This window comes from Python bivittatus, unplaced genomic scaffold, assembly GCF_059951505.1.
Source record: "Python bivittatus isolate LINGU-HERP-01145 unplaced genomic scaffold, Pbiv_v1 ctg000530_np1212, whole genome shotgun sequence".
Taxonomy (NCBI): Eukaryota; Metazoa; Chordata; class Lepidosauria; order Squamata; family Pythonidae; genus Python; species Python bivittatus.
This window is the reverse complement of record NW_028277085.1, coordinates 4,370,118-4,396,139: the sequence shown is the minus strand read 5'-3', so window position 1 is coordinate 4,396,139 and position 26,022 is coordinate 4,370,118. Positions and strand designations below refer to the sequence as shown.

The window sequence follows — 26,022 nt, the reverse complement described above, 5'->3', positions numbered from 1 at the left end:
GAAAAGGTCTTCTGCATCTCAGTGGACGAGATAAAAAGGAATTCACTGATTAAAAAAAAAAAAGGAGCGAGGAAACCTTTTCCAAACTTTTTCAGGCCTCAGAACCTGTTAGTTGAAACAACAAAAAACAAACGGATTCCCAAGTTCCTGATCAAGAAGCAAAGCTCTAGTGATAGAGAATTGGCCATGTTCAAGGGGACGCTCTCTCAAATTCTCAAGTTGAAGTATCTCCACCACATCTTGTGTTCACCTGACGCATTGTTTCCCATCCAGCCAACCATAAAAATGAGGCTAAGAGCTTCTGGACTGCATTAAGCAATTACATCTAGATTACGTCCAACGGTTATGTGAGACAACACAAAAAGATCATGCCTGCCTCCTGAAGAGATAACACAGAGTATTCACTTTTGTGGAGCCCACAATGAAGCAGAAGATGAGATGTGGGCAGAAAAAGAAATGAGAGTTGTAAGACCAAAAGCTGGCCGCCTCTGCAGTTCATGATGTACTGAAGGAGTCCGTAGCTACATTCTACATATCATGTGCGCGCACACGCACACACACAGTGCTTTCATCTCTTGGGTGTCCTTGCCAGGAAGTTTTGCATTATGCAACAGTGGTTAGTGGATTCAGAACGAAGCCTCCGGTTCTCTTAGACAATGACTGGTTCTGTTGTAAGCTCCCATCTTACGGCTTGTGCAAGAGCTGAGCTAGACAAGCACTCCAGTAAGTCACCAGGGGAGCAAGAACGTCAGTACCCAGGAAGCCCTCTAGCCATGGTTAGCCCATGTTCTGCAATTAATAAAGTCGTGGTCAAATGAAAGCATGATATCCTCTTGGCACTGACTGGGAGAAAAATGAATAAAAGATGAAACATTAAAGGAAACAGGGAGGAACATGTATTTATTTATTTATGTATTTATGTATTTGCTCTCTGTGCTGCCTTTCTTCCAAAGGATCACATATAGTACCTCCCTGATCCAATTTGACATCTCCAAAAACAACCCTATGAGGTTGATGGAACTAAGAGGTAACAAATTGGTCCCAAGTCTCCCAACATCTTTTAGCAGAAGGACTTGAACTAAGATTTCCTGGTCTTAGCCCAACATCTGTCAGCCCTTCAAGGTAGTCCAGACAAGAAGCACAAACCATGAGTACTAACATTAACCTTTACTGTAAGGTTACAGTAACAGAATCTTGCAAGTTTGAAAGCATTTCTCCCCTCCTTTCCTTTTACTTTCCAAAAACTAGGGAGATTCCCTTCTGAGATGCTTCCCATGCCCCTTTTCCTTCTGTGGGCTGAGATACCTTTTGCATGATAGTTGTCTAGTCTGCAGCTCTTCCTCCTGTCTCCCAAGGTCACTTACAACATCCAAACTACCAAACCATTCTGCTCCTCAGTTTAAAAAGAGAAATCTGCAAAATATGCCGTTAAGCGGGCATTTGGACATAACAAAGAAGTAAATGCATGTGACTGCATGTGAAGCAGTTTAGGGGATTAAGTTCAGGGGAATCAGGTGAATTGTGTGACATGCTTAGAGTTCTGTCTCCAACAGAGGGGAACTGCAATAAACAGCCAAAGGACTTTTATTACCTTTGGTAATTTTTGGCTTCTGCCACCTACTCACTCTGCCTGATGGTAGGGCTGGGCCAGTTCATTAAGGAGAAGACAAGGACGTATGATTCGAAGACTTCATAAAAATGTGGAGAAAATCTCTCTCTGATAAGAAAGTGAAAGAGGAGCTGAGTGGCCCAACAACAAGCTTTGCCCTGCTGGATCTCCACCAGGCCAAGAGAAGAAACGAAAAGGTTAATTGGCAAGCCCCCTTGCCTGAACACAAGAAGACTAAGAAGACCATGGTAATCCTCCTGTGATGGCAATCAAGGGGACAAGAATCCTGTCCGACAACACGCTGTGATGAATGGCAATTTGTCCAAGGACAGCAGTGGGAGGGGGAAGACTTCAGGAGACAAATGAGCAATATGGGGAGCAGTCCCAGGCTTCTCCAAGGCAGGCTAGTGGTTGTCTGCAAATTGCAGTGCTTCTGAGACACAGGGAATTTTCAGTGACACTTCTGACCTTTAAAAACCTGGACAGGAAAAGAAAGTGGAGATGTTGGTCACGCTTGCCTCATCCTCCACGTCTTTCCCATTTGACAGGGAGGTCTGCGAAGCAAAAAGGAGCTCTTTCATGGAATGCTGTTCCAATCCTTTGGGTTATAACAGTGAGAATTTCTCTCCATCAACTTGAGGAGGACAGTGTGGAAGGAATGGAGATGGAAAACATGTCTCCATCTTCTCCTTATACTTTCTTTTGTAGAAGACCTGAAGAGGACACAAGTTGCCTAAAAGAGGGCCTCCTTCTAGACAACCCTGGAGAAGTATCTATGGAGGTCCTTCTCAGGGTGTGGAGGAAGGACTAATGACCACTGGAGAAAGACATTTCTCATTTATGATTCCCTGGTTATGGAGTGCTCTTCCCATAAAGACACTTCTGGGTCCATTTCATACTCTTCAGTACTGTGGGCAAAACCCTTTTTGGTCCCCCAGTATACTTGGAGCTATATGCACACCACATTTACGGTACTTTAGATCTGCAGCATAATTTAATACTTTTTAACCTGTTCTAGGATGCCCTTCTTAATATTCTTTTGTTATTGTGGCATCAATCTCCCAATGCTTATTGTATGCCTACCTCAGAGCGCTTTTATTTGGGCAGCATGCAAACCCTGAAAAAATCAAAGGACATACTCTGCTAGCTGGGAAGGAAGCCCTAATATTCAAGCCACAGATGCAAAGCTACCATCTCTTATCCATTTTTGGGTTCATTCCAAGGTCTTCTTGGCTAGTCACACTCAATATCCATGCCTGAAAGCTTCATTAGATAACCCTACTTTGGACCTTCAGTCTTCCATCTTCTCCATCCTCCCACTTAACAAAATCCTTGGTTCCCTTCAATTACTCTGATATTTCTCTCTTGGTGCCTGTTTAGATGTGGAACTGCTTCTGAGAACGTTTGGGCAACGTTATTCTCTCCGAAAGATGTGCATTTATATCATTCCTTTTGGCACAACCAATTTGTAAGAAGCCAAGCATAAATACATATAACAGCTGAATGCATATTCTCTATTTACTCTTGCCTCCAGCTTTATCTTTTCCTCTCTCTCTCCTTCCCAGGGTCATGTTTTAAATGGGAAGCATCAGTGAGTTTTCTTAGTGCTCCTCTCTAAAGTATGCGCAAAAAGGAGAGAGGGAAGGAATGTTTCAAGCGCAGGAGAAACCAACCTTTTGCATAACTGACACAGCAACTGGAGGCATTTGCGAAACTGATCAAGCAGGTTCAGACATTTGGGAAATAGACAGAGGAGGCCATAACATTTATGAAATGGATCAAACCTAGTTTCTTCAGATCTTTTTGTTGATATACCTCTAACTACACTGGAGTGCACCATTATATAATAGGTTATTCCCACTGAACCTGTTAGAAATGCACTATATTTCTGTTTTTCAAGCCTCAAGCCAAGAACTGGATACCTTTAAGTCTGCATTCATTTGGGGGAGGGGGGGGCAAAATAAGCTTTATTTTAAAAAACTAAACCTAACTCTTAAACAAACTCTTGATAAATCAGTTTATATAAAATGGTCCACCATAATGGTATACCTTTAATCATATTTGATCATGTCTATTTATGCCAGATAATTTAACACTGCCCTGTCATTACATAATGTATCACACAAATCTTCAATGGCTATCCATTAAAATGGCAGATATACATCCACCAGTAGTGAAGGAGGCAGCCATTTTTTAATTTCCTCCCTTTAAAAAAATGGTAGGGGTTTTTAATATCTCTTCCTTACTCCTAAAAAAAAAAAAAGAATTAACAGAAATTTTGATTTTTGAGAGGAATGAAAAAAAAAGAAAAAAGAAGAAAATCCTGGTCCTTTTGGTGCAATCCTAAAACACATGCAAGACACCCCACTTTACATTATATTTCTAATCTGGGACCTACCTTTTTGGTTCCCCAAGAAAATAAACTGAATCGATTTCGTATGCTGGATTTTCTGTGCTCTGATTTTTTCTGAAGTCACCAGGTTCAAAAAGCAAAACAGAAAAGAATTCTCAGTGCCATGCATTGGTAAAAGGGAGATCTCATGCTACAATTAACTGGATTTCCTTAATGGAGGGACGGATGAGAAATTCATTCCATGTCTGCAAAATATATAGGAGACTCGGAGAGGTACCCATGTGCTGAAATACACACTTTTCAAGATTTTGCAAACCAGTTACGCCAAAAGAGTTGGCATGCCTTCAAGAGTGCCAAGATTCTTCATCAAGTAAGGCGGTGCATAAAAGTCAGAGATGAGAAAGAAGCAGAAACTGAGTTAATAGAACCAACAGTCTTTCGTTTGAAGGTGACTTCCAGTGTTTCTAGCCAGGTCTGTGCTGTCTAGTAAAATAACTTGACTGATATACATATATTTCTTGGGCCCAACACAGGGGCATCTGTGTTTTGTGTGTGTGTGTGTGTGTGTTTGTGTGAATGTGTGCCAAAAGTCAAGAAGACAGCCAGTGTCATACAATTACAGCTACCATCTCTTTTGGTTCTCCTTGGAGATGCCCAGATTTAATCGTCTCCATGTTCCTTCTCCTGCCCTGGGGTTCCCTCTAACAAACTTCCTTGAAAATATTATGCTTGTGTGTATCCAAGATGCTTTTTTACAAAAGCTAACAGGGAAAAGACATTCTAGAGAAGGGGAAGAATGTCATCATGTCTTTCTCTCTTCTCCTGTTATTGGGGTCCCAGAAAAAGTCAACCTCTGAAGTTGTTATTTTACACTGCCAGGGAAGTTGTTGGTAGTCCTAATGCAACCTTTCTCTCCATCCTTGGACACTGTGCAGTCCTGAGTTTCTCATTCTTGTGGCATTCATCTGCATCTTGGGGAATCAGGGCAACTCACCTCCAATTTGGATGACTCCTCATCCGTGTCATCAGCCATTTCTTCAGGCAGCTCTGGGTTCTTAGCTATTATTTAAGAATAATTTCTTACTACTTTCTCAGGCCTTTGTGACAGTGAGACCCAGCTATAGTTTTTATCATTACGATTGTTTTCAGCACTTTAAAAGAGAAGAGGACTTGCTCCATTCTAGCTTCTAAGGAGCTTCTCCATCATTAAGTGGAGGTTCGGCAAAGGAGTGAATGTACCTACTGAACCATGGAGCTGAACTGCAGCATGTCCATTCCATCACAACTGACTGGTTGTGACGTCATCAGCTTCACTCTTCCGAGGCCAACATGATCTCACCCTGACAACTACCAAGGCATTTTGAGTATCTATGTTTAAAAAGACTTTTAAAGGGTTGCCTAGCAAAATGGGCAACAACGAACAGAGATATGTGCTTCTCATGAGCCTCCTGTTTGAGGCTTGATGGAGGATGCTACCCAATTGCCAATACTTATAGCCTGTTTGGTTTGAAGTGTATGGAATGGACTGAGGAAGGGTCATTTCTCCTTCACCCCAGACAGCTATGACAGACAATCATTGGAAGCCAATGCTTCCAAGTCAAACTTTTTGTTTGACGTGGTCTGAAATGTTTCCTCCAGCATGACTGGTTAAGGAAGAAGGTCAAGAAATGAAAAGGGGACACAGTGCTCTAAAATTTTCAGGGGCCAAAACACATTATTCAATGCAGCCTTGCTTCTGGGAGCATAAGGAAGTAAGTGCAAAGGACTACCTTGGTTGGCCACAGATATACTGTAGACATCTACAAGGGATGCAGAAGGAACAAAGGACATCATGCCCGATGATCTCATGATATGTGTGATGTTGTTCTGATGTCACTGTGGCTTCTAATGGATGCCTCAGATGCTGTTCAACTCTATCATCAGTGGTGGCTTGGCAGCGCAATATCTGTAAATGTCATGCCACCTGTGACCACCTGAGTTGGGGTCTGCTGAATAAACAAATACTTATTTATAAAGACTAAAATCTGGCAAGATGTTCAAATCTTGTATAGCTCAACATCTTGTTCTCGCCCACCACGTTTATGATACTTTGCGGTTCTGACTCTAAAAGTATCATAAGATTTGGTGGACGAGAACATCAAAATCTGACAAGATATTGGGTCTGAGCATGCAGAAATCTCATGAAATTTAACACTTTATAGCATTTCATCCACTGTGTTTTCATTAATATTACTATTTCTCCCCATTCCACCTTAATAAAACCACACAATGACACTCAAGACTTGAAAAGGTTTCTAAACTCTGCCAAACTAGCTAGGGCTATAGAGAATCGTGAGTCAGCCATGCCTGGAAAGCTGCAGATTTGAACCTTTGTCCCATCTAGTCTACATCTGGCCCAAGAGAGGAGTAGTCAAGGTCATGCTCCAAAAAGTGGGGAGTTTACTACAATTTTCATTTTAATTAATTGAAACACAATCAAAACGACATCAAACTCATGAGAATCAGCATGCCAGTTCCCCAAGTGTTTCATCATTTCTGTCCTCTGTCATATTCAAAATCACAGTGGGGAGATAACATATCAAATTGCTCAGGAAGCCACAGCACTAGTTGTGAGTCTCCTGATTTAAATCTTTATCAACTGGCAGGCTAACACCATCCAGCAGCAAACCTTCTTTCACCCCACATTAATTCCAGGACTTTTGGTGATCTGCTTCTCCAACTTGATCACCATTACATCAGAATGTGCTTCACTGAGCAAGGAGTTGCCTGTTCTTATTAGATCTCCTTCAACAAGACCTAGACCTTCCCCCACATGTGATTTATGATCAGTTGTTGCAACACACCAGCTTTATCCTTCTCTGGAGACCTCATAAAATAATATGAAGATGAAGTGACTGCAGCGTAAGCTTTCTTAACTCAACGGTTCCCTGGGCACTTGTAAAATCAGATGAAAAGCCCCTGTGTGAACTAAATATAGCCAAAACAGATAGAAAACAAACAGAAAATAAGTGACAAAAAAGAGGGGGGAAAAGTCCATTTTCTGGCAAAGAGAACAAAGTTATGTTAGGCCAGCGGTGGTCAACATACTTCTCTTGATTTTGTTTCTTTTTCTAGCCTTTCCCAACCACCAGTGCTAAAAATCATTTTGAGGTGGGAAACATGTAGTCATCATGGTAGTGTCAGTTCTAAATCTGGCTTAAAATAGTTTTCAAAATATAGAACCCCCTTCAAATTTCCCCACCCACCCCCCAACTCAGTGGGGAACTCCTGAAAATCCTTGCTCTGCCCTTTGAATGATATAATCCCAACCATCTAAATTTTCACCCTGCTCACCATGGCCCTCGTTCCTCCAAGAAAAGTTAAATGTGGCCCTTGACTGCTAAAAGTCTTGCTGCTCCCACTTAGAGGTCCTCTCTAAAGGAGACGTGCGTAAGAAGGAACAGCAGGGAAATGAGATGGATGGATGGCCTTTCTGTCTGAGATAGGCAGTATCAAACTGGCACTGAGATGCTTTTCCTGTAAACCTTGTTGAGAAAGTAGAAAATGGCAAATGTGTATAAAGGCAGCACAGGACAAACAGACGTTTGGGTTAAGAGAGCAACAGAGCAAAACTGAACATAAAGCATTTGTTCATCCCCACTCACTTTTCATTGACACAGCTGCAGTTTTCAGTGCACAGCTCATAACAATGGCCTTTGATTGCATAGGAAGCAGTCCTTCTAGATAGGGAAGGGAGGGAGAGTTTTTTCTCCTCTCTCTTTCTCACTTCTGTCCTCTCTCGTGATATCAGAACTCCTCAGCATCAGCCCACAGTATTAATCACCTCAACAGCCAAAGAAAACACTTCATGACATAATTGATTTGGGGCATTTGCTGCAATAGGATGTGACGATGCCGGTGCTTTAGATGGCTTGAAAATGGGGGATCCCACAAACAAGGGGAGGAAAGAGTTTGCATTTTTGACATAAAAGTGGAATCTCCATACTCAAATATTATTGTTTCTTCTTTGCATCTGTCTGGCTATTGAAGAGTAGCAGGGAGATGGTCTGGTCTGTTTACAACTGCTGTGTTTTTGTTTCCCTACCTTGGTGTGAACATTGCGGGAGGACAACCATGTTAGTCTACAGTAGCCAAAAATCAGGAATCTGGTAGCACTTTTTCAGAAAGCATATGTCCTTGAATAAAATTTGTGAGTCGGAAAAGGGGCTACCAGACTTCTTCTCGTGTTCGCCTTGTGGAAAATGGTGGGCCTTGCCTTGAAGATGACGAAGTTTTGTTGCTCTTATTTTGCTCCAGCCAGTTAATGATTGTTGAATGTTATGAGGAAGAGAAGAAAGAAAGAAAGAAAGAAAGAAAGAAAGAAAGAAAGAAAGAAAGAAAGAAAGAAAGAAAGAAAGAAAGAAGATTGGAAGCTGGGGTTCTGAATCCAGAACCTTTAGACAGAGGACAGGTTTCAACAAAAACATTAAGGCCATAATAAGTCATGTAGCAAGAGAGACAGCGGTTGAACAGTAATGGTGGCAATCTCGGTTTCCTACAAGGAAGGAGAGGAGAGCAAAAAAGATTAGGGATTAATAACAACAGAATCCCTGAGAATGTTTTCATGGGTGAATAACTATTACTCATCTGTATTAGTTCTGCCTGCATTCTGTCCAAAGTTTGCCTATTTCCCAATTTTGCATCCATCTGCAAATTCTTTACGGTAATTTTAAAAAAAGTCTCAAGAACATTAGCATGGTAAGAGTGACCTTGTTGACAGCTTTTGATGCGGAAATCTCAGCTTGCAAACAACCACAAGAAGAATCATCCTAAGAGCAGTTTGACAACAGAATTGATGATTACAGGAGGAGTGAACTCCTCTTCACTGAATGCACCCTTGGAAGAAGCTGGACAGACATCTGTCAGGGATGCTTGAATTTAAATTCCTGCTTTGTGGAGGAATTTCATGAAGACTGGCTACAGCAGTGTTTCTCAGCATGGCTGGCTGGGGAATTCTGGGAGTTGAAGTCCACACATCTTCAAGTTGCCAAGGTTGAGAAACACTGATGTAGAGGGTCCAAGGCTGGCTGGGGAATTCTGGGAGTTGAAGTCCACACATCTTCAAGTTGCCAAGGTTGAGAAACACTGATGTAGAGGGTCCAAGGCTGGCTAGGGAATTCTGGGAGTTGAAGTCCACACATCTTCAAGTTGCCAAGGTTGAGAAACGCTGGGCTATAGGCTGAAGATGTCCCTTGCAAGGTGGAATTCTGCGCTATGCAGACCACACCTGGATTAGACACACTAGCTTAAAAGGCCTTGTCCAGCCTGAAGACATTCATTGTCCATGGTCCTGCAAGGTGGACATGGGTTCCAGTAAACAAAACCTTTTTAACAGGATGCTTACTGTATTGCATGCTAATTTCTCTTCTTGTGAATGGTTTCCAAGACACAAAGATGGGAAACCCAAGCCCTTGGCCCACACGTGGCCTCCAACATCTGTTTATGGTCCTCAAAGGCCCCTGAGGTTGTGCTGCTAAAATTCAGCAGCAAAACAAGCCAAATTTGAGTGGTCCAATTTTCAGCTTACAAACGCAACAATAAGAGTGAGAATGGGAAATGCAAGACTTCTAAGAGACTAAGTGTTTATGCCCACCATTATCACTGAGTCCCACAAATGCTGGAAGAAAGTTCTGAGCTTTTTCATCATGCAACCAAGCTGAGCTGTGCCCCATATTCTGCATACAAGTGCAAACCAAGCATGTGTCAGTGTTCATCAAGACTGACTATAGAATTGAAGATGTCCTTGGATTTCTGCTCTTTGTTGCAAGGGTCAGACCATACCTAGAATACATTGTTCAGTTCTGGTCTCTACAAAACAAGAAGGATACTAAGGAACTAGAAGGAGTACCGAGGAGAACAACAAAGTTAGTGAAGGGCTTGGAGGTCAATCCTATGAAGAGCTGGGTATGTTTAGCCTAAAGAAGAAAAGGCGGAGGGAAGACCTGATAGCAGCCTTCCAAGAGCTATCCCAGGGAAGAGGATATGGATTTATTCTTCATAGTTCAAGAACCATGGTTGGAAGCTCTATAGAGAGAGATCTAAACTCAAGCTAAGAAGAGATTTCCTCACCATTAGAAACAGTGGAACAGCCTATCTCCTGCAGTCATGATGGCCCATCACTGGAGGTTTTCAAACAAAAGTGGATGGCCCTTTGTCTGGGCAAGACCTCCAATGTTCCTTCCACCCCTCTAACTCTATGCAAATCATATCATAGAATAGCAATGGGTGGCAAAAACATTTTTCTTAATCTCTGTTGGATAGCAAGTTGCCATGTTAATTTCCCCCCAGATAGGCTTACAACAGATTTCTAAGCTCTTCCAATTGCTCATTTTAGCTGATTATTTCCAAGAGTGCAAAAAGTAATATTAGCAACTCAATTTTCTGCTATATTTTCCTCTCTTCCTCTCTCTTTCTCTCTCAAAAAAAGCAAGGTCGCCTGGCCTACATTACAATTCGGTTCAATTTTGCAAAACATGACAGTTGCGGGCAGGGAGGGGTAGGCTTCCATCTATTCCTCTGTGCTCTCTAGGGTAACCAAAGCTCTCCGAATAATCAGATTTGAGGCTGTGAAATCTCATTTGAAGGTCTATTAATGCATAGCTGGAATGACGCAGGCCCCGTCCTGTCTCCACTTACTTGAAACATAGGAAGCAATTTCATCAAGGAATCCACCACTTGGAACAGGGCGAAGAAAGGGTGTGGATGAATCAGAAAGCAATTAACTTCAGGAGGGAAATTAAAAAAAAAAAATCAGAGCCATATTTTTCTATCGATTCCCCTCTCCCCTCTCCAGGGAGGTGGGATAAATCCCTGAATTACTCAAAGCAACCAGCCAAGAATCAGGTCCTTAAAATATGACTTCCAGGCACTTTCTTGCAGAAAGCAATTAGCAGGCTGACATGCTTGCTCCCTTTTCAGCGTCTGACCTAGGAAAAGAAAAAATTAATCAATGGGTCTTGGGAACAGGCTAGCAAAACACTGGGACCTCATTGGATGCCAGCTCCGAAAACAAAACAGATGATACGACAATTATAAATGCTGCATAATTGGAGCCAGCATCGATGAATAGCTGGGGGCACCAAGGAGAGATAATTTAATGCAAATTAGTTACTCCTGATGAATTTAACCATGTTGTCTGACTAGCAATCGAAGTGGTAGAAGGATGCAAATATGTAAAGGAGGGACGAAGCACAGTTGCAGGCTACATTTGTTGTGAATGAAGGACAAGGAATAGAGCCTTTTGGAGGATATATGTCAATGTACATTTTTAAAAAGTTCCATCATGTTTCTGTTCTACAATAATTCAAGTTCCTTCCACCATGACAAGCAATTGAGAGACTGACCAAGCAAGAGATGGGATTCTGTTGTTCAGCTTGCCCACACTTACACCAAAAATGGTATAGCTCAGAGTTGAAATTTTGGGATCTTGGTGTTGGCTGAAAATAAATGTTTCATTATCAAACTAGGTGACACCATCAATGCTTTGATAACGTCCCCTAGTTTGGTGGTGGTGAAATGCTTGTGAGAAGAAGACTTAAGTTCAGCTGACACCAGGATCCCATGCTTATATTTCAAGTAGACTGGACACTTTTTATTTTTAAAAAAAATTAAGAGCTAAGTGCACATCTATTCAACTACACTGTTTCACTGACAAGCCCACCCAGGGTCAAGAAAGCAAGAACTACACCAACTTCAGTCATTTATCTTTGGGCTAAATTCATCAACTTGTAGACTGCAAGAGGATTCCCAACCTTCGTTTATACTGAATTCATTGAGGCAGACCCTCTCTGAATGATTTCCAATGCTTTTTCACAGGTTTCTCGTCACCTGGGCTAAGTCACCATTTATGAGAGAAGTTTCCCATGGACTTCCCATCTATGTCTCTCTTCCATTCCTTTCCCAGCCTCCCCACTGTCTCTCGCATTCAGTGCATTTGGTTAGCTTTGTCATGGTTTTCAACATACTTCATGATTTTTTAAAAATCTTTTAAAGCATGCACTGGGAGATGATGATGATGATGATGATGATGATGATGATGATGATGATGATGATGATAATTCATGTCTCAACCTATTTTGATCCCAGACCTGTTTGGTGTCTCTGTCAAGATTTTCATTCTCATGAAAAAAGATTCAAACCCAGCAAAATTTGCAAGACTGCCTTTGGCCTTAAAAATTTGGCTGCTCCACTGTTTCAATTGAAATGTTGCTTGCTCACCTTTTGAGGGGGCAAGAATCGCTTTCTGATAAGCTCTGCTTAATACGAATGAGACTTGAAACAGACCAAAGTGTGTTTTTTTTTGGGTTGGCTTGTTTCTAGAAACCATACCTAGGAATAACCACAGAATAAGCTTTGATTGTCATGTTGAACTGTGGTTGGCCAACACTCAGAAGGCTTCTAAATTCCTTTCCCTCATGCCAAAGGTGGAAAAATAGGAAATATGTAAGTCTGGATGGCGATTCACCTCATTTACATCACTGATTCTATACAAGTTGGCGTGCTGTGGAGGACTGCATCAAGAGTAATATTTTACACAAGTAGGTTGTGCATATATGTTGCTACAGATTGCTAAACCTAGCAATGATACACTGATGGGCTTATTCTCGTTCCTGCCACAGAGCTCGTGCTTCCATCCTCCAGAGAGCTATTCTGCATATTAATCACTTGGGAGGGATTGTGTAATATGGCCGGAAGGGTGTGGGTTCCATAAAATGTTGCCCTCTGCGCCATCTCTTTCAGGAGCTCCCTAGAGCTTCCTGGCGCTGGAGTTGGGCAATGCTGCTCCCTCTCCCTGTAAACTGTAGGGAAAAGGAAGGTTCCCGAGGAAAGATGGAACGAAGCCATTTATCCAAGGAAGAAAAACAGCTGTGATCTCTGGACCCCTTCAGGGTAACCTTTCTTGTGGCATTCATTCCAACCCATTTGTGCAGAATTGCCCCAATTTCTCTGGCAAATAATTAAAAGGGTCGGCTAAGTGCCGTACCCATTGTCTGCCTCACTCAGCGAGTTTCTACCATTCTTACATCTGTCAGCCCTGCTCCTGCAAAACCCCTCCTTTCTCTCAATCCCATCATCTATATAATAGAAATCATTCCTCCCCCCCCATGTATTAAAAAAGAAAGCAATTTCCCCCTTTTAAGCCCATTTAAGTGTCTTGTACGGGCAGACATTTGTCACTAGCTGAGCGATTATTATAGAGAAAAGAAGCTGGTGGTGAATACCTCATAATTACCTTTCCTTAATGTATTACAGTTTTTGCAACTGATTCTTTCGGGGGGGTCTCCCCCTCCACCCAGAGCTCAATGCATCAGGGAAGTGAGCATTTCCCCAGGCAGCCTGTTCAGGTTAACCGCTGTTCCATCTTCTGGAGATTTCTTCTTCACCTGCAGGACTGTTCTTCCTTATGCCTTCCTTCATTCCCACCCTGCTTTCGTATATAAAAATTGGAATATAGGAAAGGGCGTGTAGCATAAACTCAGCCTTTATAGTAATTTGCTCAAGCTGGCCTTTGGGGGGAGTCTTACAAAGAGGTCGTGTGGTTGCCTTTTCATCCTCTCTATCCCAGCGCTGGAACTACTGCTGATCAATCCATCTCCTGGGCTTGACGGCCATTCAAAGGCTTGCAAATTGTTCTCCCTATGCGCTAAGCAGCCCAGAGAAAGCGGGGCCCATAGATTTGGCCAAGACGTGTTTTTTTTAGCTCCATTGGGCTTCCTGGTGTATAGCTGGAGCTTTTGCCTCTCGGGCATCCCCACCAAGCCTCACGCCAACTTCCTCATGACAAATCCCTGAACAGCCCAGGAGTCTTACCAAACCCACCAAGGCCCAAGGGCCAATACAGGCCTGATGAATGACAGCCACAGGCTAGAGAAATCCATCAACAAGGCAACACTGGTTGGGGAACAAGAGACAGGATATCATCCATCACGGGCCTAATAGAGAATTCTCTCCAGTGAAGGGCAGTAATGGTTCCCTCACATATCTGCACAGAAGGACCGAAAACACTTGGGTTTAGTGGCTGAAAGTTCCCATAAATCCTGCCTTCATCTATCAGCTTTGATCCCATCCCTCTGCTTAGGAAAGGTTTGACGTTTGTCATGAGACTCCTTTTATGATCCACTTAAATTCTAAGTACATATTTAAACTGAAACATTAACTTAATCCATTCCAGAGATGCCATTTATTTAACTGAGCGATAGCCGGCTTTCTCACTCTTTGGGTGATGTAGAAAACCCAGAATCAAAGAGATGGAAGAGACTTCCAAGGTCATATCCAGCTCAACCCCTGGCAATGTCGACCTTTCACTGCTACAGCATATCTGGGAGGTAGTCTTCTTCTCTTTGCTAAGAAAACCATAAGGCAGTGTTTCTCAACCTTGGCAACTTTAAGACGTGTGGACTTCAACTACCAGAACTCCTCAGCCAGCCATAAGGAAAAGTGAGTCCATGGGAGAGATGGTGGGGAGCCTGATTTTAATATTGACTTATTGTAGTATTGACATATAAGGTTTTCTAATATGCAGACCACATTAGGTAAATACAAGAAGTGTGTTTTGATCATCTGAGTTTAGGGTTTTAATCTCTTGTATGTACCCAGCCTGGGTTTCTCTGGAGAGGGAACCAGAAAAAAATGCATGGCTAATTTCTCAGATTCACAAAAACAAAGAGAAAACCAAACCTTGCATTGGAAGATGGTCTATGTGCCTTCTGTGGGGGAGACAGGTGAAGCAGAGAGTATCAGGGCCAGCCCTCCCGTCTGAAGGAACCAAGACTTTGAACCTTGCTGCACAAAACTCTCATGCCACAATTTGATTTATTGTGAAGTTGTCTTTTCCTCAGCGTGCAGAAGGGTTAGGATAAGACGTCTCTGTTTCATGGTAGAGTTCTCTCGTACATTGTAATAAGAGACTAATTTCGAATGTCTGTCTCCACAAGTGGCACCTTTGCAACCAGCTCAGCCTCCCTGCTCGTGCCTGGAAATACATTATCTAGACAGATTTGATGAAGAAGTAAAAATTCGTTAGCGATCTCTCAGCCGGCCTCTGCTTCTTTTGTTAATGCCTTTGTAAATTCCCCTCTCCGGCACATTCTGGCAAAAGACCTCTGATTCTTGACACGTACAATGAGGTCCCAATGAAAAGCTTGAGACCATCGGGTCCACGTGACCAACCGAAGCGAGGAACAGCACAAACAGCTGGGTTGCAAATGCACACAAAGGATTGGGGCCCTGCCTTTACCAAGGAAAGAGGCCGGCAAGGGGAAAGAGGTGGAGATGAATGAGGCTCCCTTAAAGGTGCATTTGGGCCACATCCACGTTGGCTCTGCTTTTCTGCCACACTGGATGACTTGATCCATCGACTTGCTTAACCCCACATTTGACCTCCACGGCATTGTTTAGGAATCAGTCAATTACTGCATAACGTTGCCCATAAATTCCTCATCCATCACTCCCTTTTTTCCATCTGTAGCCCTCCTCTACCAGCATCTCCCTTAGCTTTCAAAGCAGGCCTCTTTCCCCCTCTCCCCCCTTCCCAGCATGTGTGGTTTAACTCCTCTGGAGCCACGGGCCGCTCTTCCAACCCCTTTCGATGGCAGAGAGCCAAAGCAAAGCTGGTCCATGCACTTTTTTCTTCTTTTGCACAAAAGAAGGACCAAAAAGTAGAGCTGAAGACAACATGAGGTTAATTATAGGTCAGGCCAAAGCATTGTTCTGCTGTTTACCATGAACATACAAAAGCTTTGCTAGTAAATACCTGCCATGTTTTCTGTTGATGTTTGACGGAGTTTTCTTTGAACAAAGAGGCAAGAACAAAGACTTCCAACCAATGTTTTAATCAGTTGGTTGACTCTGCAATTCTGTCTTTGCTAGAAAGCGTTTTTTCTCTTCTCCTTTTTCCTTATCACACCTGTTTTCTCCTTCTTTCTTTTTATTTTCCCACCTGCTTGTTACAGAATCATCTTAACATTTTCACCGTCTTAATTTAGATCACATACTCTTGAAATAACCCTAATGTCTTGAAGCTGATACTCATCTGGAGGGAGGGGGAGGTTTTTAATAAAAGAAAACATGAAAAAAGACACACACAGATGTGTCTGGAGAAACATCTGTTCTAACATCGCACTTCTCCCCAAAACTCATCAGAAGTCTCCAACGTGATCCAAGATCTTTTACTTTGATTTTTTCCAACTTCAAATTGGAAATTTGATATCTTTTGTATTTCAGAAGCATTACCCAAAACCTTCTAGTCTGTAGGACCTGCAACTGCAGCATCACGGGAGTACACACTACATGGGTGTATACCCTTGGTCTAAATTCAAAAGTTGTTTGCAAGCCTGGTTCAGACGTCTGACAAATGTGGGGCCATCAAGACCCTAACAAGCATCAGCCCCTCCACTAGGGAAGAAAAGGAAAATAGAAGGGAGCGTTAGAAAGAAAGGGAGTTGCTGAAAGAACAGGGTGAGAGGAAAAAACAGCCATTCCCTACTTCACATGAGGGTTTTGCTTTCCATGCCCAAATATAGATCTTAGGCCAAAAAGGTTGTTCTGGTCCATTACAAGCAAGGCTCAGGGTTAAACTATTGAAGTGTTTTTACTTGATGTTTGCTTTGGTTTTGTTCTTCAGCTGAAGAACCCCAAATGTATTGAAGAGGAATGTGTAATTGTTCGCTTTTTATGGCCGATGTGCAATATCACAAATCATCAACTTTGGAGTTTTATTTCACACTGATGGCTTTATAAGAGCTGACTTACAATGTCTTGCCTTGACAAACGCACCACTAACTTAATTGCTCCCCAAAGGTTAATCTTTTTCAAAACATGATCATTTTATCTGAATTTAGAACTTTTATGCTAATTTATCTGGCAATTCAATTGCACCTTATAGGTTTCATATTGACGTGGGAGATTGGAGCTGTTGTACTCTGCAAATTGGAAATTTGGATGAGAATTAAAATGAGTTCATTTCTGTTGTTGCTCCTGGTCAACATGTCTTCCCTTGTAAATCTAGGGCTCCCATTTGGTCATTTTTGACCTGTAGTCAATCAACCATCAATATGGGTGGAATGCTGGAAGGTTCTATGCCAAATTTGCTGGTTCTCTACATCTGCCAACCTTCCATAGTAAAATTTAAAAATGCTGTTTTGGAGAAACATCACCATATCACGAACGAACTTGTTTAAGAGAAGACTTAAATCAGAAATGCAGAGGTGCATTCATTTAAAAGCATGTTTTACAAGTTAAATGAAACCAACCAAAAAGACCTCTATTAATTTTTATTTTTTTAATATAAAAACAAATATGAAAAGCCAAAATTAATGCAGGGATAGGGGGGGAATAGAGAGAAAGAATTCATTTGTGTCTGAATCATCTGAAAATTTAAGATGTTCAGAGAGGAAATAGTTGAAATTACAAGTCTTTTGAATGAAAGACAGAAAGACAGAAAGAGGGAAGGAAAATGAAGAGTTACAAATAATTGAAGGTAGGACTAGTTTTCACAAAAACACAACGCCCAAAAGCCAAAATAAAAAGAATGCAAAGTAACTATGATGAAATGAAATTAACGAGATTTTTTAAATGGAATCTTTTGGCTGGTTAGTTGCTTGTCCATTCCATACTTTTACAATGCATTTCTTTATCTAGAAGTATGGAGGCTCTGCATTAAGGGTGTCATCCTATAGGTACCGTCCTGGAGAAGAAAAACAATTGGACTCAATAGAGCTTACTTTTGAGTAGACCTCAGTGTAAATCACCCTGGTTGATCTTCTACATCTTGGTAGCAGCATGTCAGAACCCCCAGCAATAAATGAACTTCTTTTTGAACTTATTACGAGTTTCAAGAGATTTTTCTTCATTGGGATTTGAACATTGTAGACCTTCGTTGGGATTTGAACACTGTAGATTTGAACAGCCCTAAACCAAGACAGACATATCTAGGCTGCAAATATCTAGAGCAGTGTTTCTCAACCTTGGCAGCTTGAAGATGTGTGGACTTCAATGCCCAGAATTCCCCAGCCAGCATGGCTGGCGGGGGAATTCTGGGCGTTGAAGTTCACACATCTTCAAACTGCCAAGGTTGAGAAACACTGATCTTAGACTCTCACTACATGGCAGCAAACAGGGATTTTTTGTGGGTGTTTTTCATTGTTATCAGTGAACATGTGACAGCTCAGGTGTGGATACACAAGCTCCTTCAATATTCAGGTGGGACAGAACTCTCTTATTCTGTTTTATTTCACTTCTCATGTCTTCAGACTTCAGTACATTTAATTGTCAGGGTGCAACTTGGGGATCTGGGGAGAATAATCTGCCCCCAAACCCTGTATTCCTTCTTACTCTTTTCTCCAAATAAATCCCTTTGATCAGGCCTTTTCTACCCTAGCGTGCCTTCTTGCTAGCCATTTCCCCAAATATAAAGGATGTGACTTCTTTTCTCCAGCATACTCATTCTGTGGGCCTTTGATCCCAAGAGGGCTTCAGTTCCGAATAGCACAAATATTCAGTGGAACCATGTATTGGTTCTACATCGCTTCAGCATGGATGTCCACTTGGAGGAACAACCCCACGTGAATCTCTTCTCCTGTGCTATCACCTCCTACGTCGTGTTCATGCACAACTTCCACCTGCACTTTCCCTCAGTCTACACTCCTCCACACTGCCACTCCCAGGCTGGGAAAGAAATTCTCTTGCACAACCACTCCCACCCAGTTCTTAAATCAAGTCAAGCCAGTGGCTCTGTGCAAGAAATTGTTCTGAAGGTCAAAGTCATCATTCATGCTAAGCAAATCAAGCACATGTTTCCTTCAGTCCAGGGGTTCTACTTTCCTTTCCATTTTAAAGATTGTGACCTTGGTTGATCTTTCCAACAGAGCATTAGCATGGGAAAATTTTAGCCCCATTTTCACAGGTTGCACTCCCGTGCCCTCTTTCTAAGTAGACCACAGCCTGAGATTTTAACTTGCCCTTGCAGTAGGGCCTGATTAAAATTAATTGCTATTTCTTTTGCATCCAGGAGCTCTCTGGGACCCTCAGTTGTGGCTTGGTCACTTGGTTAACTTGGTTAGTGGCTGCAGCAGAGACATAGATTCATATTAGAGATAGAAAGCAGGAAGGAGGAAACCCACTCTTCAGTGTGTTACACACAACTTCCCTGTCCAATATGTCCCTGGGGAAAACACTGGGGCTGACTCTATGCATTCCCAAATGTTTCTCCAAGTAGACTAAAAGTAATCATTCATATAAGCCAAAAAAAATAAAAGATGCCCGGATCATCACTGCTAACTTCAGCTTCACACCTCCTTAAAACATTGCTCTAAACTTAGGATGAGGGTGCTAATTTTAAGAAAAAGAAGTTACACTTTATGCCGCTTGAACAAACAAAAGATCAAAGAAGCTCAAGGCAAAAATAGAACGAGTTATTTGCCATCATGGAACGAAGTGGCCTTCTTCAAAGGCGTAAAGAAAAGACGTCGCCATTTCACACTACAATGTAGATCATTTTCCCAATATGGGGACTGTCCCATCAGAGACACTAATCCACAGATATTAAGAAACATTTGTATTCCTTTGTCCATGCTCAGCCATCCAGCTACGAGCTCACAATCAGTGTCACTCTAACAAAAGCACGACAAGGACGTGTTTTCATTCACCATCAGGCGAGACACTCGTCCCCCGTTCGTGGAGCTGAAATTCATCAATTTCCTTTCAAATGTATCCCGTAAAAACTCCAAGCGCAAACATTAAAATAGAGATTAGGAAGAGACATCTTTGAGTATGTTAAATTTTTACTCTCAGATAAAAATCCTAACATTGCAGCAGCAACAGCCAGATTTTTAACTCTTTTGAACAAGGTCTTTAGTAATAAAGGAATACATTTTGAGTTTTCAAAGGTTTTCTGCAATATCTGTTAACTTGTTTTATCTGCCAAACTGTTTTACCTTATGCTAAACCTTTTGATTGTATCCGTACTTTGCTGTTTGGGACTTTGGGCAGACATAAACATTACAATTCATTCATTGTTTATTAATTGTACAATTGTGACCAGCAAAAGTTCCAAACAGCCAGGTATGGATATCATCAAAAGTTTTAGCATCAGATAAAGCAGTCTGGCAGATAAAACAAGCTAATATTTAAATATGGAAGCATGTACATTTTAACCCTTTTGGGACCAGTGAAAAGTTTTGGGAATCGGTTGTAGTAATCCCATCTGGAAGAAGTGAAAGCAAAGAAGATTTTGAGGGAACTATATATTGGGCAGCAATTAGACTATATTAAAACCCCCTATTATTCATCTGTTGGCTCAAATTTGATGTTACTGATCCTAACCCCAGCTCATGCCTCATTTTGTTCTGATGCAGCTCATAGCATCAGAACAAAAACCATCCAATTAACCTAAAATACAAAGGCTGAAAGTAAAATAAAATAAAATAAAAAATACAAAGGCTGTACATCCTTCAGAACTTCTCCAGACTGTGCTTAAGCACAGAATGTCTCTGCTAGTCATTAAAGGACCTTCTGCTTCTAAGCTTCTGTTCCGTCTAAGGAAAAAAAAATAAAATAAAAGATGCTACTGTCTTAAAAGATGCCTTCACTTTACTTAGTGGATTCCTTAAAATGGTTGCCTCTTTTTCAGGCTTATGGAGAAGCCTGAACAAAGTTGAGTTGCCTTTATAAAGAGCATGGAAGTTGTGCGCTCTCTCAAGATCTCAAGGACTTTTTCCAAATGGTTTTGGAAAAGCAAACGGCTATATAAAATACATAACTGAAGTGTGTGCGCGCACACACACACACACATACACACTTGGGAGAAAAATGCTATTCCTCAGGAGTGTCACCCAGCAATAAGCTGAAGTATTGTTATTGTTGGACACAGATGGTTTAAAACAGAGCAGGGGTCAGGGTGTCCACAGGTAGGTCAAAAAAGTCAAGACGGCAGCCACAACTGCCCCAGGGCAGCCCTGCCCCCTCTTTTATTTGGGTCACAGACACTCCTGTAGGAGATGCAACTTTTTTGGGGCTAAGGGCAACAGGCACCTTGGAATGGCAGCCTGGGACCACCCTCCAAACTTAGTGGGCATTGTTTCGACAAAAATTAAACCTGAATTTGTTTCATTTCCATTTCCATTTAACTACCAATGTAGTTAGACAACACAATGACTCTCTGATCAGGCACTGAATCCTTTTCCCTTTCAGCCATGGGAAACGTTTCCATTTTGTAAACACTTCTGCAAGTCTCTGGAAGTCATCCTGGGCACGTTTTGGATTAAACCCAAGCCCAGAGCAACGAAAAGATTTCCTGAAGGGCCATGGTTTACTTCAACAGCTACTGGAATACGCCACTGAGGGCTTGCAAAGCTCTCAGTGGAGGGAATTAAACCATTTTTTTTTCATTCATACATAAATAAAACAAATGAATCCTTGGCACTATCACCAAGGAGCAACAGCTTCTGGACGTTGCTGGCTGAACCTAGTTTGGATCTAGATGACAAACAAAAGCAGATAAATGCTCCATTTTCATGGTTGATTGTGCAGATTCCTGACTTACCAGCAACCCCAAGAAAGATCCCGCCAAAGCTAGCTTTGGGCTGTTCCCTGGAGAAGGCAAGTGGAGACTGGCATCGCTTGGCAATCTCCTTGGCAAAGCTGGTGTGAGCGAGGAGGAGGAGGAGGAAGAGGAAGCCGGCCAGAAAGATTGCTGCTCCTCAGAAAAGTCTCGGATGCCTTTGTTGGGGACTTCTTTCTGCGACTTGGGTGGGCCGTACGGGGAGTGCTAAGAAAAGAGAGAGGAAATGAATTCCGCACGATTGTACCAGGGCATCTGCAGAGGGGTCCAAAAAGACAAAATGGCCACCACAGTCCCACAGCTGAATCCCCTGGGGCTTCAACTGCAGTGTCACGGCTACCCTCTTGACTTTCTTGACCTCCTCTGGGGCCACCCGTGATACTGTATGTAGAAGGAGCAGGAGGCGAACATTCGATTGGGATCTTGAAATCAACTTTATTGAATTTTATTGAATTGCCTAATAGGACGAAATTTCTGGATCAAATCTGCAGGCCAATTTGAAGAACTGAATCTGCGGCTTCTGAATCAGCTCAAACGACTTCTGGGCAGAAAGTCTTTCTCTGGCTTGGATTGGCTCACAGAAGAGGTCTGTTAGCCCTGCGAGGTAGTCCAGGCAAAAAGCACAACCAGGAGTACTATCTCTGTCTTTCTTCTAAGGTTACATTAACAGAATCTTGCCAGACTGAAAGCATTTCTCCCCTCCTTTCCTTTTACTCTCCGGAAAACTGGGGAGGGTCCCTTCTGAGATGTTTCCCACCCCCTCCCTCTTTCTGTGGGCTGAGACACCTTTTACACACCGGTTGTCCCATTTGCAGCTCTCCCTCCTGTCTCCCAAGGTCATTCCCACAGACCATGACAGGTTCTTCACTGACTTCGCTCTACTTTGCTTATCCAACACTAACAATGATGCATTCATTCCATTTACAGCCAAGCTTTCCGTCCCAGAGGAGATGAAAACCGCCCCTTCCCCTTTGATTCATGTTCCTTCGCTCCCCCCTGAAGAAAAAAGGTCAGGTTAACACCGATAGCCAGACACGCCTTACCCCACAAGTCTGGAATTCTGCCGTTGGTGACACCACAGGTGGTCCTTCGAAGGCACTGCCTGGGGTCGTCTGTGGTGGGACCCCCAACAGGTGTAAGGGAGTCAGGAAAGTGGTTCCAACCTCCATCTGCATCTTTCCTTCCTTGCGGGGTAGCAAAGGAGAAAGGTGGCGTGGCGTGATGGGTCTCTCTCTCTTGGCACCAGGCCGGTGCTCATGGAACGATACCGTGTAGGCCAACCGTCCACAGTGCATGGCCAGGTCATCGGTCCCAGCCCGGAGCAGCACCATAATATCGCTATAACGATATAAATCTTCTTCCTTGCTAGCAAAAAGGTTCATCCTGGGCTGGTTCGTGCGGGGGTAAATAGCAAAGAATGCTTCCCCCGTCTTCACGCCGGTCTTCAGGAAAGAACCGTGCAGGCGCAAGGCTTCAATCCGCAGCCGGGCATCATGGTTTTTATCATTTTTGCAGAAACCTATATTTTTGCAGAAGGGAGAAAAAATCTGCAGTATAGCTGGAAGATCATGGGAGCCCCCTTTTCCTCCCACCTTCTCTGGCAACAGCTATCTATTTTTTGCAAAAGTTAGCAAGTAGGCCATCAGAACTGAACTCTCATTCTATTTCCTTTATTTTTAATTTACATGTATTTATTTAAATAATGTACACGGCCACCCATCTCACAATAGCGACACTTGTCACTTAAAGCATCGTTCTTCTTCTCTTCAGCCTGCCTGCCCCCCTAAAACGGCTGTGAAAATGACCCACAAAGATGAGCAGTGTGATCGTCCCTGCCCTCAGGCCTCTGATACAAAAGACAAATGCAGAAGGAAAGAGTGATGGGAGGGAAGAGGTCAAAAAAGCTAGTTCCAGCACTCCTCGATTGAAGACATGGTTCAGGTAGCCTGATGGAAGCCAGAGACAGATGACCTTTCAGCCAAGGTAGTGGAATAACCTGATTTTCTCCTCTGTCTCTATTACAAGGTTTGCCAATAGTGTCTGCTCATTTTAGCTCAAGAAAAAAAAGCTGAATGCCAAGATAAAACAGTACTGTAGTTGGGGGGGGGGGTTCGTGTGTGTGTGTTCCTTCAAGTCAGTCTTGGCTGCTGTTGGACAAGTCCCTGCTATTTTCTTGGCAAGATCTTTCAGAAGTGGTTTGAGCTTGCCTCCTTTCTAGGGCTGAGGGAGAGGGACTGGCCCAAAGTTGGATTTGTGCCTAAGGCAGGACTAGAACTCACACCTCCTGGTGTCTAGTTCCAGTGCCTTTAACTACTACATCGAACTGGCTGTCGTTATGAGATTATGATACTCTTTTTGCTTTTGTTTAATCAAGATTATGGTTTGATCTTGTTTTGCTTTGGTGTATAAACTGCCAGGGGTTGGTGTCTGAAGTAAGAAAGATAGGGTAGGGTAGGGTGAAGGGAAGGGTAGGGTGAAGGGAAGGGAAGGGAAGGGAAGGGAAGGGAAGGGAAGGGAAGGGAAGGGAAGGGAAGGGAAGGGAAGGGAAGGGAGAGGAGAGGAGAGGAGAGGAGAGGAGAGGAGAGGAGAGGAGAGGAGAGGAGAGGAGAGGAGAGGAGAGGAGAGGAGAGGAGAGGAGAGGAGAGGAGAGGAGAGGAGAGGAGAGAAGAGAAGAGAAGAGAAGAGAAGAGAAGAGAAGAGAAGAGAAGAGAAGAGAAGAGAAGAGAAGAGAAGAGAAGAGAAGAGAAGAGAAGAGAAGAGAAGAGAAGAGAAGAGAAGAGAAGAGAAGAGAAGAGGTCTCTTACTCTCTGGGTCTGCAGTGCAATCTTTCAATCTCCCTGCTCCTTAACCCTAGTCAGTCAGTTCCAGACTTCACAAAGCACCAAAGTCCTGCAGTGCCTTGGCTTTGCAATGCTAGACTTGATTACTCCCTTCCTGAAGTTGTCTCCCTATGCCCATTCTAGCCCCCTGAAGGCAGATTCTGCCTCTTCTCCATTTCCCCGGCTCCTCTTACCTTTGGGCAGGATGAAGAGAAACCTCCGCTTCTCAAACATGTAGACTTCGCTGAGGTTGGTCTGCTCCACCACATCGGTGGTGGCTGTGTTTGTATGAAGGACTTCTCCCTCATTCACCCGCAGCTGCACCCCAGCTCCAGAGCCCTCCACCAGAGGATTCTCTGCCGTCAGCCGCAGGGCGTACCTCCCTATTTCATTAAATTGCACGCTCTCCAGCTGGAAGTCAAAATCCAGGACCTTCTCCTCGGCCTTCAGGCGGGATTTCTGCAAGGTGGCAGGGACACGGGGCTCACCTGCCTTTCCAGCCATGGCCAGGAGTATCCCAGAGCAGAAGAAAGATCTCCAAAGAAGTATGGATAGTCCAGACTAGTAGTCAATGATTTCATCACCTGCCACATTAGTAGCATGGCATCTATATTCCAAAGAGGAGTTCGTGTTGGGACCATGGAGATGGTGCCATCGCTGAAGAGTTGTAGTTGTCTAACATAGCCCTGATCTCTCAGCAACAGGTATGCACACTCCGTGGGAAAGGATTTGTTTCTGTACAGCCCCTGGCCCTCTTCAAATCAGCCCGCAACAGCTCTTCCAAAAATCAGACTTTCTCCTCACTTTTCCATGCAGGTGAAGCTACTCGCTGGCCATTGGTTCAGAGAAATGTGCTCAGACTGAAAACCGAGTGATGAAACCAATTCTTGAATGGGAGCAAACTTGGAGAATGCACTCGGGCCTCAGAGAGAAAACTCTGAAGAAGGTGTAGAAGGAAACAAAAGCTTTGCTCCCTCCATTTGTTTGCACAAAGCCATGGCAACTTAACACAAGGTGTTGCATGCCCTTGGATAAACAAGGCCATGTTTGAGCCTTTCTCTAGCAAAAGGAGGAGGAGGAAAATGCTCTGTGCAAAAACATTTTCTGCCCCAGAAACACACTGGGATCAAAGTGACTCCTGCCAGCTGTTTCCCTCATACCAAAATGGGTTGCTTTGATTTTTTAATTTTTTAGCAAACCGGCCCAATCAATAGAGATATTTTTGCAAACCCCGACATGTTTTATTTCAGGAGCAGGAATCCTATTCAGTACCAAGCACTATGTTGTCTGCAGGTCATATACTCTGAGCTGCAAGGTGGAGCCCCCCTGGGTCTGCTTTAATTCAAAAGCAGAGCCTAGATGTTTTAAAGGCATCCTGTGACAAATTGTTCTTAAGGTGGGGAAGGGGAGATCCAAAAAGAACAGTGCAATCCTCTGCTAATCTAATCAGAACGACAATCTGGCAAAAGGGCTGAACAATTAAGAAAAGAGAGGCGACAGTTTTCTCTCCAAATTATCAACTCAGTTTCACAATTCAGCCACTCTGGTACCCAACGATTGAAACTGGAGAAAATCAATAGCTTAAAAAAAACCAGAGCCTAAATTAAATATGAGTTAGAATTAAGTATGCAGCGTCGGATGGGTG

General features: G+C 43.0%; 1 protein-coding gene across 1 annotated transcript in view; it reads right to left on the bottom strand.

Moving 5' to 3' along the window:
• Positions 1-24,881, bottom strand: part of CCDC33 (coiled-coil domain containing 33) — a 103,429-nt gene extending 78,548 nt beyond the window's left edge. Inside the window, exons 1-3 of the mRNA XM_088148180.1 lie at positions 24,572-24,881; positions 22,602-23,077; positions 21,541-21,765 (exon numbers count right to left, since the gene is read on the bottom strand). Of these exons, the coding sequence (XP_088004306.1) occupies positions 21,541-21,765; positions 22,602-23,077; positions 24,572-24,881 (1,011 nt within the window). The remainder of the gene's footprint in view (positions 1-21,540; positions 21,766-22,601; positions 23,078-24,571) is intronic.
• Positions 24,882-26,022: the final 1,141 nt, after the last annotated feature.